The sequence below is a fragment of the Cryptomeria japonica genome, chromosome 2 (assembly GCF_030272615.1).
Source record: "Cryptomeria japonica chromosome 2, Sugi_1.0, whole genome shotgun sequence".
NCBI classification, from domain to species: domain Eukaryota; kingdom Viridiplantae; phylum Streptophyta; class Pinopsida; order Cupressales; family Cupressaceae; genus Cryptomeria; species Cryptomeria japonica.
In genome coordinates this window covers 544,175,916-544,190,274 of record NC_081406.1, presented here as the reverse complement: position 1 = coordinate 544,190,274, position 14,359 = coordinate 544,175,916, and the positions used below count along the sequence as shown (strand labels likewise).

The window sequence follows — 14,359 nt, the reverse complement described above, 5'->3', positions numbered from 1 at the left end:
CTTATAAATGTGATTACCAAACAGGAAAGAAATTTCACCCAAATCTCTAGAGCTTCCTTCATTTTCTCCTTTCGTTAACAAAATGACAGTAAACAAAACAAACTTACTGCTTACTGCCATAAACCAAAAACAAGGTGCAAACGTAGCCATTAATGGCAATAAATCAAATTCAATATTCTCACACGTTAAACAACTCCAAACATTATGTATTGCATGGCATTTCCTTCACACTTTGCCACATACTACCATCGATCACATCAAATACGGATATACACCCTAAACTATGCCCGCGTGAAAACATAACGATGCGGAGCCGTCACTTGCAAACCGTCACCGTAAACCCATTTCACTGGGAGGTTGACAATATTCCAGACATAAAAGCCCATACTAAAAGCCTATTGGCTTAATAAATTATTTTGAAATTTGTGAGAAAATTTTGAAACAAAAATTCATAGTGGTAAAACTAATTTTCTATACTTCTACATCAACATGTGATTCCTATCAGCACGAAACTTCCCATGCAACACCCATGGTACTCGATTGCCCATTCTCACAGACGAGTAGTCGCTGTTAATTATACGAAAGGCATCTTCGTGGACTTACAAAATGGGACTCTTCCTTGGAAGAGTGTAGCAAGCACACGGAATTTTGTTGGAACAAGGACAGAATGGAGAAACAGCAAGTGGGTTGTGGAATTTCAAGGCCACATGTGGCACTCTATCCAGCTGTGGGTCTGGGCCATCTGATTCCCTTCATCGAGCTTGCAAGAAAGCTCGTTTCGTCCCACGGTTTCGCCGTCACCCTAATCACACCCGCTTGGAACGTTTCCCCTTCGCAGACTAAATATGTTTCAGACCTTCTTTCCTCCAATCCCAACACGATCCGTCAAATAGAGCTTCCACAGATTCCTTCCGACGGACAAGACACCAAAGATGACGGCAACTACTTTCTGGAACAAATAAGCAAGTCCATGCCTGCGGTAGAACAAAATCTGAGGATACTACAACAGTCCAACCACCCTTTTTCGCCAATTCGTGCGTTGATATCTGATCTCTTTCATGTGGCGACTCTGAACGTGACTGACTCTCTGGGCTTGCCAAATTATGTCTTGTTTACATCTTCTGCGGCCTTCCTCTATTTCATGTTGTGTGTCCCTCGCCTTTATCTGTCTGAAGGAAACGAGGCTCCTCCGGTTTCCGTCAATATCCCGGGCTGGAAGAAGCCCTTCAGTGAGGGAGACTTTCCAGACCTGTTTCGGAACAAGTCCAATCCAATGTTTCACGGCTTCCTTGGCCTTTGCTCTCCCTTACGGGCAATGAAAGGCATTCTCGTCAATACATTTTACGACTTGGAAGCTCAGTCGATTCATGCGTTGCTGTCCCGGAGCGTAGTAGAAATCGACAGGCTACCGCCTGTACATGCGGTTGGGCCAATTATGCGGTCGATTGATCTGCCCCAGGCGGACAGTGAGGGAGAAGAGAGCCTGAAATTGTGGCTGGATAGCCGGGCAAATGCGTCGGTGGTGTTCGCATCGTTTGGTACGTGGGGGTTGATGTCGAGAGAACAGTTGACGGAGATTGCGTTAGGGCTGGAAGCGAGCGGCGTAAATTTTGTTTGGGTTGTGCGGGGGATTAGTATTACTGGTAGTGGTGCTTCTCGTTTCAGTTCTAGTCTGGAAGTGGAGTTGAGCAGCGTTCTTCCCGAGGGTTTCTTGAGCCGTGTGGAGGGCCGGGGACTAGTACTTCCTTCCTGGGCTCCTCAGGTTACTATTCTTTCGCATCCGGCGGTGGGAGCTTTTGTTTCTCATTGTGGATGGAATTCTACGCTGGAAGCTATTTGGTTTGGAGTCCCCATTGTTGCCTGGCCTCTTTATGCTGAGCAGCGAATGAATTGCTTGTTAATTGTAACTGAATGGATGGTGGGTTTGGAGGCTGTCAAGGGAGAGGATGGTTTGGTTGGCCGGGCAGAGTTGCAGAGTGTGCTGGAAAAAGTTATGGATGGAGAAGATGGGAGATTGGTGAGGAAGAATATGGAAGAGTTGAGTTTGAAAGCGAGATGTGCAGTCACAGAAAAGGAAGGAAGCTCGTTTGTCTGCATGGAAGCTGCATTTAGTGATCTTGCTATAGCTGCAACCGAAATCAAACATAACGATTGAAGAAATTAGTAGAAACTGTGAGCATTTTCTTAGAAAAATATTTAGTTAGAAAGGTGGGAAAAGCTCTGGAGGCTGCTGTTATAACTCGCTCGTTTCAACAGCCCGTCTGCTCCCCACACTTTGTAGTACTCCCTCAACGTCTGCTTTAAAATTTCTCAGCTAATTGAGTTAAATATGCTCTATTTATGTTCATTACCTTTTAGTAAATTGTTATCTTACGAATTGAAGAAAGGATTATTTATGGAAACAGTATTTAGTGATTCCCAAGAAGGATTATCCATTAACAATAATATGAGTAGAGTTGGAGTAGTAAGATGTTTTGTCTAAAGATTATAATAACAGTCTATTATTACTGCAAGTAAATATCATTAAATTGTTTGTCTTTAAGAAAAATTTAAAAACTTATTGGATAATTGACGGTCATTTTTGTCTCCAACATTGTGTGGATCTTTGCAATAGACAAAAGTTTTCAATCAAATACCATGTAGGGTAAGATGTGATAAGATGTTTGTGGCCTTTACTTAATTTCTCTTGGGTGGTTCTAGTGGTTTGTGTAATAATTATTTTTGGTAGAGATAGAGAGATAGAGAGAGAGGGGAAAGGGAGAGGAAGAGGTAGAGAAAGATATAGATGGTGAGATAGAGTGATAGAGAAGTAGAAATATAAGGAGATAGAGAGAAGAGAAGAAGGGGAGAGAGATAGAGAGACAAAAATCTAAAGAGTAGAGATAAAAGAAAGAGAGAAGGAAACATAGAGAGAGGTAGAGAGAGACTAATTTATATAAAGATAAGAAATATCCAATTAAAAATTTATAGTAACCAGCCAACTAGTGAAAGAGAAAGTGATTGCAACATTACTACAAGCATCTTCCCCTTTGTTTAACTCATTAATATATAATCCCTTGAGTACACCATAGCCAAAAGGGAATTTTAATGCATCTTACTGCATTGTGAGTCCCATATTTATCCTAATATCAATGTCAACTATGATGAAAAGACAAGCATCTCCTACTACATAGTGGTATCATCTTGAAGGGCACAAATGTAACAACACATGTCACATAAGGTCACTAATATGATTTTGATAGACTACTAAGCCTCTCATTCGTTTTATAATAAAATAAATATAAATAGGATATCATAGAGGTTTACCTTACTTAAGACTAGTATATGTACTATCAATCACCTAAATCTATTTAACACTCACAATCTTTGTGACCATACCTCAAGGATGCTCCTAGTGAAAAGCTTGTCTAGACCTTTTAAAATTGGGTAGCCTCTATCATCTATCATTTTCATTCTATTGGTGAAATCTAACTAACCTTACAAAAAGGTTGAATACTTCTTTTAGAAGAGTACATTTTTTGTAATTTTTATTATGTGGAAGCAACAATAAGAATATATCTAATTAGACCATAGGTTTTACAATTTTGATGATCACCTCATGATGAGTGGCACATGACACACTAAGAGAACAATTCTCCTCTACCCATGTCTTCATATGGCCACTTTATTAGCCTTAGTTCTGATGTCAAGAAGTCAACTCCTATATCAATATTTGTTCAAAATTAGAAATTACTTAGAACATTGATCTAAAATGTATGATTGTAAGGTTTTACACCCTAGACTTGTGATGCTAAAATTCATCCATAATTATTACATAATGACAATGCCTCTAAAACTTATCCAATATTGGAGTTGAATTTGAAAAGCCAAACACAATAAACCTTATAATTTAGATAAGATTGGTGATGATGGATTGCAAATATATTGGCTCAAGCCTATATGGCGAGAACATATTAATGGGAACATTAGTTCATAGCCATATGTTGCAAATTTCTACTTCTAAATTAGATTTATTTAGTTTCCAAGATAAAAAGTATACAACTAATATCTGTAACAAGCTAAATCTAACTTAAAGACATTTAGGATTTTTTTTTTCTAAAACTTCATTGAAATAGATATTAAATACCTATCTAAAACTAAATTTGAAAAGTCTTTCTAACATTTTAACTAAAGATGCATTTTAACAAATCATTATGAAATGAAAATGCATGTACATGTAAATAAAGCAAGAACTATTCATCAACATAAATTAAATAGCATAAAAAAAATGAGAAAGGAATAGAGTTTATTGAAGTTTATGCTTTCCAATCTGAAATCTCATACAAGTCTCAACATTGTCTATGAGAGGGAGAGCATCATCAGGTGAGCTTTAACTCCAAACATAGACCTTGTGATCCCCCGCACACCTTCCTCTTGGAAGTGGCCCTACCCTTCACGAGGGTGTACACACGGAACTAGGCCTAATTACTATTTGAGCTTGGTGTTTAGAATCTACACAAATCTAGTTGGCCACACGCTACAGGTTCCCTGTAACTAGTATGGCCATCTAACAAGAGAGTGTATCTGATTCATGTGAACTAATAGACACATGCATAGCGTTGTGCCACCTTGACCAAGGTTTACAAGTTACAAACATATTTTACGTGTTGGAGTTAATATTCACCACCCTACTCTACTTATTCATTAATACTTAAGCTCTAAAAAGACTGAATTCAACTAACCAATTGATGTGCCAATAGTTTTTAATCTGCTAACATTAACGGTTATAACAACCTTTATGGAGAACTTCACAAATAGTCTGTTATTGACTAGTATTAATTTTAGTTATATTATTAGTTGGTCGCTTTCCCCCTTCAGCTGAACATGGACATCCTACCACCCTTTTCTTAATTAAAGATATTCTAGTTTGTATTAACATCTTAGTGTTACCTTTCTCATTTGATTCTTTAAAATAATCTTGATATTATACCCAGTGAGCAATCAACTACCACTGTCACCTTGCATGTGTGCATGTGGGTGCAGAACCTACACTTACAAGCATAAATCCAAGTGTGATACCACTAGGATAAAGGTATATATATATTTCTTACATTATAACTCCATATTCTACCCGAATCAGGTTAAGCTCTTAGTCGGACGCTCACTGATAGTTCCTAGATAGAGGTTATCATATCCGTTATTATATCCAAAGGATTTTTATCATTATGGCTAATGCCGATGATAAATAGATATTACAAACTCTTCATGCAACAATTCCTACTCTACTTAAAGATTCACAAAACATGAATGCTATTGACAAATACTTAATCATATCGTGAATTGGATTTATAGTATTTTGGCATACAGCACAATTAATCATTTATGCTGAAATCATTAGATAGCTAAACAATGGCATTACAGACATACGCTATAAAGAGACTGAATATGTCTCCATATCCGAATTGAATATTTATTAAACACAATTTAAGTTTGTCATAAAAAAGATATCAAGAATCATCAAAGCTATCCTATAAAGTTTTGTGAACTTAATAGTTATGAGTTTGATCAATGCAAAACAAAAACAATTACCAGATTCACATGCTATCGAACAATATATACTAGATTGAATCTTTTTGCCTTTGCTTAAAATAAATGCATAGATTTAGAAGTATTATAAGTAAAGTATTAAACATTCATGGGAACGACTTGCTGAAAATGAGAAGCGACACCGTTGATCTCTGTTGTGCCTCCTTCTACTTTAACTTTCCCCCCTTGAAATTGCTTCACAGATGTCTTATATTTCTTTTTACATTGATCGATGTTCTTTTCTTAGCTTGATAGTAATGAATGCGTTAATGAATCAAGAGAGTAGCCAGACTTCCCTCTCATTTCCCCATTACCATATGCAACTCCTGATGCAAATACACAATCTTGATCACATTGCCGATGAGGGTAGAGGTAAGTAACGCCCGAAGTCTTTATGGCTCAAGCATAAAATGAATAATGTAAAGACTCGGCTTTAGCAATTGTTGCACTTGCTTTCTCAAATTAAATTTGAATTCTTGAGCTGGTAGTTATATTTTTTTATTAAGGGAAAAGCAGGTTTCGAGGGGAACCAAAAATCACGAACAACAGATTTTAAAAGAATTTAAAATCCTCAATTTTTATCTTCGATTTTGACAGGAAATCATAACCCACTAATAGAATGCTGCTATAAGATGGAGCAAGGGTAACCAAAAGCCAACCCATAGCCAACCACAAAAGACATAAGAATTAAAAAATATGATGTAAAAAATCAAAGACCAAAGCCAACACACCTGACTACTCAAACAATCATGAGCAATTGCTTTTTCAAGGCTCCCTTAACCATAACAATTGACTTTAACAAGACTTCCATAACCTTCAAATCCAAATAACAAACAGATAGAATATAATAAATTAACAAGAAGAACCTGAACCTCCCAACTTACAAGGAGAAACAAGAGAAACAAAACATTTTGATAGGGTCCCTAGACCATCACATTGGGTTTTATGGCTAAAGTGAACATATCAAAAAGGGGAGAGCTCTATGGGGTTTAAGGACAAATAATGTTTACATTGCTCATGAATAGGAGATTCTAATCATCCTTAAAGAATTTTAGAGTTACAAAGATCGGCAAATCCAACAACATCCAACGCAACAAGGAGACATTGGTGTAGGCCGGACAAACATGAAAGCAACACAATGATGCCACTTTACTTTTGTGTCATGAACTTCTATGCTTTAAAAAAGACTCTTTAATTTAATATTTAAGTAGTTTTGTATTATGTGATTCTTTAAACGAATCGATTTCAAAAGGCTATGGCAGTTACAAACTAAAATGTTATATATATGTGTTTAATGAACGGTTGAGGGTATACATTTTTTATCCCCTTATACTTTTATATATGAGCTAAAGGTCAATAGAATTTCTCTTAATTTCTAAGCTTATATGTTTATGTACATTGGAGTTGGATGTTGCTTATGCGTTGTTATAAATTTATGAGTACAATTTGGATGTTATTCTCTTTGAGGTGTTGGCATTCACATGAGAGATTATTTATTTTCTTAGGAATTTTGCTAGTGTTATAAATCTATCAGTTTTTTTAACCAATATCAATTGTCAATCTATAAGTTGATACTTGTGTTGGAATCTTTTCAGTGTATTGCAATAACATGTGAGTTATAAGTTGTAGTACCAAGTTATATTTAATTTAAAGATTTTGTTTCTGCATTTGTTGCATGGTGATGAACAAATGTTAGGTGCCTTTACTACTTTTTGGTTAGTTTACTATGTCTAAGTTTATATGTTTGATAAATATATTAAAAATTGATCATACAAAGGGATTTGTACCTTTGTAAAATTCAGAGGGAAACTGCTTAACAGTTATCGCCTCTATTGATTGATAGATTAGTCTAGTTTTGGGGCAAAAGAGTTTTATTTTGTTGATCTTTGAAGAAACATAGATATGTTAACCACTAGGACCATACCTCAAGGATGCACACATATTTTTTTTGATACATTGATGCCAATACAAAAGTCCCAAGATAAGAAGATTAGGTATCATCCACCTTTTGTAAGCCACTAGTGAAAGCCTATCTAGACCCTATAAAACTAGGTGGACTCTAGCATCTATCATTTTCATGCTATTGGTGAAATCCAACTAACCCTACAATAAGGATGAATACTTCTTTTGGAAGAGCACATGTTTTGTAATCCTTTCCATGTTGAAGCAACAATAAGCCTAAATGTAATTAGGCCATAGGGTTTATAATTTTGATGATCACCTCATGATGAGTGGGACATTCCACACTAAGAGAACAGTTCTCCTCTACCTATGTCTTCATATGGTCCCTTTCTCAACCTTAGTTGTGATGTCAAGAAGTCAACTCCTATATCAGTATTTGTTCAACATTTGAAATTGCATAGAACATTGATCTAAAATTTATCGTCATAAGGTTTTACACCTTAGACCGATGACTCTAAAATTCATCCATAAGCTATAATGTTCAACAAAAATAATATAATTATTATTTTTAGACAAGTCTATAGGCATTCTTACACATTCACATCAAGGCAAACCACAATAATAATGTCTCTAAAATTCATCCAATATTGGAGTAGATTTTGAAAAGTTAAACATAATAAACCTCAGAATAGATAAGACTGATGCTGATGGATTGCATATCTATCAACTCAAGCCTATATGACAAGGGCATTCTAATGGGAACATGACTTCATAGACAAATTTCAACTTCTACATTAGAGTTATTTAGTTTTCGAGCTAAAAATATATACAACTAATATCTCTATCATTGGAATGCTTAATTCATAAATGCAATAGCTCTTCATAATTGCACTCAATATCCATCTCTATAAAAATGTTGAGATAATTTCAATATAAAATAAGTAAAATGGATCACTTATAGAAATAATCTTGATGGAAAATAAAATCTAGTTTGATCCCCATTCAATTCTATATAAATAAATTTAATAAAGAATCATTAACCAAGTGAAAGAACCATTTTAATAGATATCATTAAAAAAATGCATGCCTCTATATAAAGCACACAAATTATTTGACAAAATGATTATAGAATAAATATGCATAAAATGAAATTGTGTAATGATTTTCAAAACTTTGAAGAAAATGTAACCAGTAGGTGTAAAGTGAAACTCAACAACAATTGGTAGCATTTCTTCTCCACTTGCACCAAAATGGGAGCATAGGAACCTCCTACTTCTACCTATAGAAGGAAAATGGAATGAAATAGTTTGTCATAGGTTATATTTACAATTGCCTTGGTAGGCATATATAGAAGATGGGAATGCATAGATAGAGAAGGGAAAGTTGTCCACATATAACTAGAAGACAAAATCAAACATCTAGTGTTCAAATATGAGAATGGAAAAAACACATTTAGACTAGTGAGGTAATAGACCTACTCAATAAATCACAAATTCAAAAAATAAACAAGGCAGCTAGAGACTATTAAGAGATGTAGACTATGCAAATTTCATGTCTTTAATGGATAACCTAACTGTGTATCATATTTTATACCTTTTTTAGATTACCTAATCATGTAGCATATTATTTGGTTGTAACAATTTTACCTACTATATATTTGGCCAAGAGAAAAGCCTTCTCCTTCAAACGGATCACTCTATATATTTATTACTTGATATAAAAATTACATTAATGCATTTTCAAACATGAAAAAGAAAAGATTAACATTAAATCAATAATTGAAATATTCCTTGCTATAACATCTCTATATGCATTGAGCAATAGACTAAGTATAAAACACCCATGATCTAGGTTTGTACTCGTATTAAAAAGAATCAAGAGAAAGACTACTTAACACCTTGCTCCATATTATTGAATACAATTATTTTATTAATAAGCCAATAGAATCATGGACTAAATGATGAAAGAATAAACCTAACTTGCTTTCCATGACTCTTGGCTTTGGTCTTAGACAACAAAAACTATAATTAAAATGAATCCCAATCTTCTTTTTGCTTGTTATAGTCATGGATGTGATCGCAACATCCAATTAGTGATGGATGTCAAGGTATACCTCTTTTAATGAAAATGACCACCAATGCCCCTTGCAAGAATTATTTTTCCTGTGATGAAATTTTTTTCCTGTGATGAAAATAGTTCTCATTTGATCCATTTAATGGTTTTTAGACTTATTTATTTAGCCTAGTTGTATTTTAGAGGGAAAAATTAACATTTTATGGGAAACATTATTTTTATAAATAAGAGATAAGTGTCATAAAATTTAGGTTCCAAATTATTTTTATAGGTTATTTAAAAAAAAATTGTGCTATTTTTTAGTAGTAGATGGTATTATAGGTGGTCAAAATTGAGACTTGTGTGTTAAACTTATAGAATGGATGTAAAATTATTTATCATTAGTAAAAGGTTTGGTAATATTTATGTTGTATTATAAATATAATTATATAGGTATTCTAACAACAAATGGCACCTTAAAATTTTAAATGAGTCATGATGCTCCTCTTCCCACCAATGCAAAGGCCTCTATAGGCCCTCTTTGTGTTTTTTTGTCTCACCCTCCATGTCCCTTAGGGTTTATTCTAGTTTCTTGAATATTTGTATCTCACCTATTTGTAGGAAAACCAATTTTATTGAGGCACCTAGCTACATCAACAATAGTTATTTAGTGACACCTTGTTCTCTATGCATCCCTACTTTTGGCGATTGGCTCATCTTGTAGTGTCTCTTGTGGTCATGGTTGTGGATTCGACTAATACTAGTTCAAAGTCTTATGTGCATATGATGCAATATGGGATTCCTTCCCCTCTTAAACTTGTTGGGTCCCTTCTACTTATCAACCATGCCACTCACATGCTTCCTCTTATCTCCCTAAGTCTATAAGGTCTATATGTTCCCATGCACCTAACTTCTCTTATGGTGATTTTGGGGGATGGCATCTTATAAAATGAAGAATTTTTCTCACAAAGGATTTTAATATAAAAACTTGACAAATTCTATCCTCAAATTGATGCTTTGAGTAGGTGGATTTTTTAGTAGTGCAATGGCCTTTTACCAAAGGAAAAGTTGAAATATACCCTTTTGCTATTGTCACCTCCTCCCAATACACAACCTGAATTAAAAGCCCCCTATTTTCACCAAATATTCTATTTTTTCATAGCCAGAATCAAAAAACCCCCGTATTTTCACCGATGGGCAATATATTGCACCCTCATTTTTGGGATATTAAACCCCCAAAATGAATTCATGTATATAATATTGCCTAGTCAGTGAAGCCCCCATGATTTCTTTATAGTTGCCTTTGACACAATCTCCAATCACGATGTTTTTATTGAGGGATGATAATGGTTCTGGGGCTAGCATGCTCTCTTGTTGAAACCTTAAGTTTCTTCTTATAATCCTCCCATCAAGACCTTGAATTTTCTATCAATTTGGATTTGCCTCCCAAGTCTTCCTCTTCACTTATGGTGTCAACTTGCTATGTTGGTATTTGAAACTCTATGGATTTTTTTGTTAAGGTGAATTGGGCAACTATAATTTTCCCTTACACCACCTACATGTGAAGAATAATACTTCTAGTCATATTTTAGATTACAAAGGCATCCCTTTATGTTGTTGGCATTATTTTACCACAATTCATTTGGCATCTAATTGCCCTCACCTTGAGAGCTTCCTCTTGGTGGAAGAATGCACTTCATGAACATCTTACTATGGACATATGGTTGATGATTGTTTCACTTTAAAATATTCTATACCTCTAACTATTGATGTGATAGAGGCCCCCTCTCCCCCATGGTGCCTGTTACTCGTATTGCTCCTCATTTGGAACCCACCCCTCCTTTTTTGGGTGGTGATGTTGTGTCTCCCTCATTTAGTATTGTGACTTCCTCTTTGTTATCAATTTATCTAGTTCATTGCTCCTCTCCTCATGAGTCATCCCTAGTTGGGGTCTTGGTGAAGGTTTCCTCTCCTTCTTTTTCAATGGTCTTGGGTAATGAGGTTTCCTAGACTATAGTCCATAAAAGCAAGAAAGGTCTTCCAAGACATACATGTATCCTAGCCACATGCATAGGTTTGAAGTGTGAGAATTCTAATGTTTGGAATTAGTATTGTTTAGTCTTTCTAGTTGTTGTTTTCTTCAATAGCTTCAGTGTAGTTGTAGTGTTGATTGGATGGTGTATTCCATTTGCTTCACTTTGTATAAGGGTTCCAACCTTTTCAAAAACCTCTTTTAGCTAATAAAGAGTAAATATCACCTTTGTGTTCAACTACTAAGTAATTTATAATAAAAAAATTGATCAAATCTTTAAAAACTCATTTAAAATACACCTCTCACTATTTAAATTTATATGACAAGTTGTGTGATGATTCACACCTCCAAATCTGAATTATAAATAGACAACAATCCATATTACATTTAGAAAAAAAAAAAAGAAAGTCCTGCATAATTTTATATTTAAATACTATAAAATCACAAAATTTACAAGTGACCACTCTCTCTTAAAGAAAGAAGAACCTTTAAAGAGAATTTTGTGTGATCTATCCAACACTCTAAATACACATTTGACTCTATATATTAATTAACTGAAACTTAGAAAATTACAAGATTTTAAATTTGAAGTAATTAATAAATGCAGTCAAATATGCACCGAGCATGCTAGATTGAATCAATCTTTCAATATCAGTTATTCAGAAGGAAACATCTATCCAGCATAGAGGATGCATTTTTGACTGTGATTAATTTCAAATAAAAAAATTATTATATTCTAATTTTCAATCAATCAATAAAAACGATAACAGATGCATCATCTATGCTACAAGGACAAAAGTTATTCATAGAAATGGAAATGGCTAGTTAACTTTTACTCAGTATGTTTTCTTTCAGTGCCTATAGCAAGGCCACTAAATGCAGCTTCCATGCTGGCAAACGAGCTTCCCTCCTTTTCTATGACTGCACATCTGGCTTTCAAACTCAACTCTTCCATATTCCTCCTCACCAATTTCCCCTCTTCTCCATCCATGACTTTTTCCAGCACACTCTGCAACTCCATCCGGCCAACCAATCCATCCGCTCCCTTGACAGCCTCCAAACCCAACATCCATTCATTCACAACTAACACACAATTCATTCGCTGCTCAGCATAAAGAGGCCAGGCAACGATGGGGACTCCAAACCAAATAGCCTCCAAAACAGAATTCCATCCGCAATGAGAAACAAATGCTCCCACTGCCGGATGCGAAAGGATCGCGACCTGGGGAGCCCAGGAAGAAAGCACTTGTCCACGCCCCTCAACACGGCTCAAGAAACCCTCCGGAAGAACGTCGCTCAACTCCACTTCCAAACTAGAAGTAGCAGCACTACTAGTAGTACTAATGCCCCGCACAACCCAAACGAAGTTTAGCCCGCTCGCTTCAAGCCCTAAAGCAATCTCCATCAACTGTTCTCTATCCATCAACCCCCACGTACCAAACGATGCGAACACCACCGACGCCTTAGCCCGGCTATCCAGCCACAATTTCAGGCGCTCTTCTCCTTCACCGTCCACCTGGGGCAGATCAAACGACCTCGTAATCGGCCCAATTGCATGTACCGGCGGTAAGCGATCGATTTCTCCAACGCTTTCGGACACCAACGCTTGAATTGTGCGAGCTTCCAAGTCGTGAAAGGTGTTGACGAGAATGGCCTCCATCCCTCGCAAGGGAGAGCAAAGGCGGAGGAACGCATGAAAAATTGCAGCTGACTTGTTGCGAAACGGGTCTGGAAAGTCGGCCTCACGGAAGGGCTTCTTCAAGCCCGGGATATTGACAGAAACCGGAGAATCCTCGTTTCCATCGGATGGATAAAGGCGAGGGAGATGGATCATCATGAACCAGAGGAAGGTCGCAGAGCATGTGAACATGACATATGTTGGCAAGCCCAGGTGGGCAGCCACATCCAGGGATTCCGCGTTGAAGAGATCAGATATCAACGCACAAACCGGCGGGAAAGGACGGTTGGGCTGTTGTAGCATCTTCAGACTTTGTTCCATTGCAGGCAAGGACTTGCTTATTTGTGCCAGGAACTTTTTCTCGACATCTTTGGTTTCTTCTTCGTCCAAATGAATCTCTGCAAACTCTACTTGAGATATTGTGTTAGGATTTGAAGCAAGGAGTTGTGAGACATATTTAGCGTGCGTCGGGGAAAGGGTTAAGGGGGGTGTGATTAGGGTTACTGTGAAAGCGTGGGAGGAAACGAGCTTCCTTGCAAACTCCAGGAATGGAATAAGATGGCCCAGACCTGCGGTCACAGCTGGATAGAGTGCAACATGCGGCTTTGAAATTTCACAACCCACTGGGCATTTCTCCATTTGGACTTGTTTTCCACCAAGATTTTACTTTCCTTAATCCCGATGTTATGATTACAGGAGGATACTAGTCTTATTATAAACTGGCGTTGGCCACTACAATAGATTAAAAGATTTGGAAGATTCTTGTCTTATCATTTGTCATCGACATTATATTTTATTTATGTCTAATTAAAGTTTTAATAGTTAGACAAGAGAATAGTGACAAACAAATGACAACATTTGATGTGTCAGATTTACATTAACATTTTTCTATGACAATTAAGAATGTATATTGAACATGACCAGGCTGCATTTCATATGTCATGCTTCAAATAACATTTTCTATGACAAATGGTAGGGTAGAGGAGTCAAAAGGGGTCCAATCATAAGAATGGTAAGAATGGTAGTTGGATATGTAATTAGTTTATTAATGGAGCACAAAAAATATCATGTCAATATTTATTTTTAAAAAAATTCTATCATATTTTAAAAAATAATCAATTATGTGATAC

The 14,359-nt window shown here is 36.0% G+C and overlaps 2 protein-coding genes across 2 annotated transcripts; one reads left to right on the top strand and one right to left on the bottom strand.

Annotated features, from left to right (window-relative positions):
- The first annotated feature begins 667 nt into the window (after nucleotides 1-667).
- On the top strand, nucleotides 668-2,155 carry LOC131052327 (anthocyanidin 3-O-glucosyltransferase 2). The gene has a single exon (XM_057986963.2). It carries the CDS (start codon nucleotides 668-670, stop codon nucleotides 2,153-2,155), a length of 1,488 nt encoding a protein of 495 aa, XP_057842946.2.
- Nucleotides 2,156-12,331: 10,176 nt separating this feature from the next.
- On the bottom strand, nucleotides 12,332-13,963 carry LOC131052352 (anthocyanidin 3-O-glucosyltransferase 2). The gene has a single exon (XM_057987006.2). It carries the CDS (start codon nucleotides 13,866-13,868, stop codon nucleotides 12,384-12,386), a length of 1,485 nt encoding a protein of 494 aa, XP_057842989.2. The 5' UTR covers nucleotides 13,869-13,963; the 3' UTR covers nucleotides 12,332-12,383.
- Nucleotides 13,964-14,359: the final 396 nt, after the last annotated feature.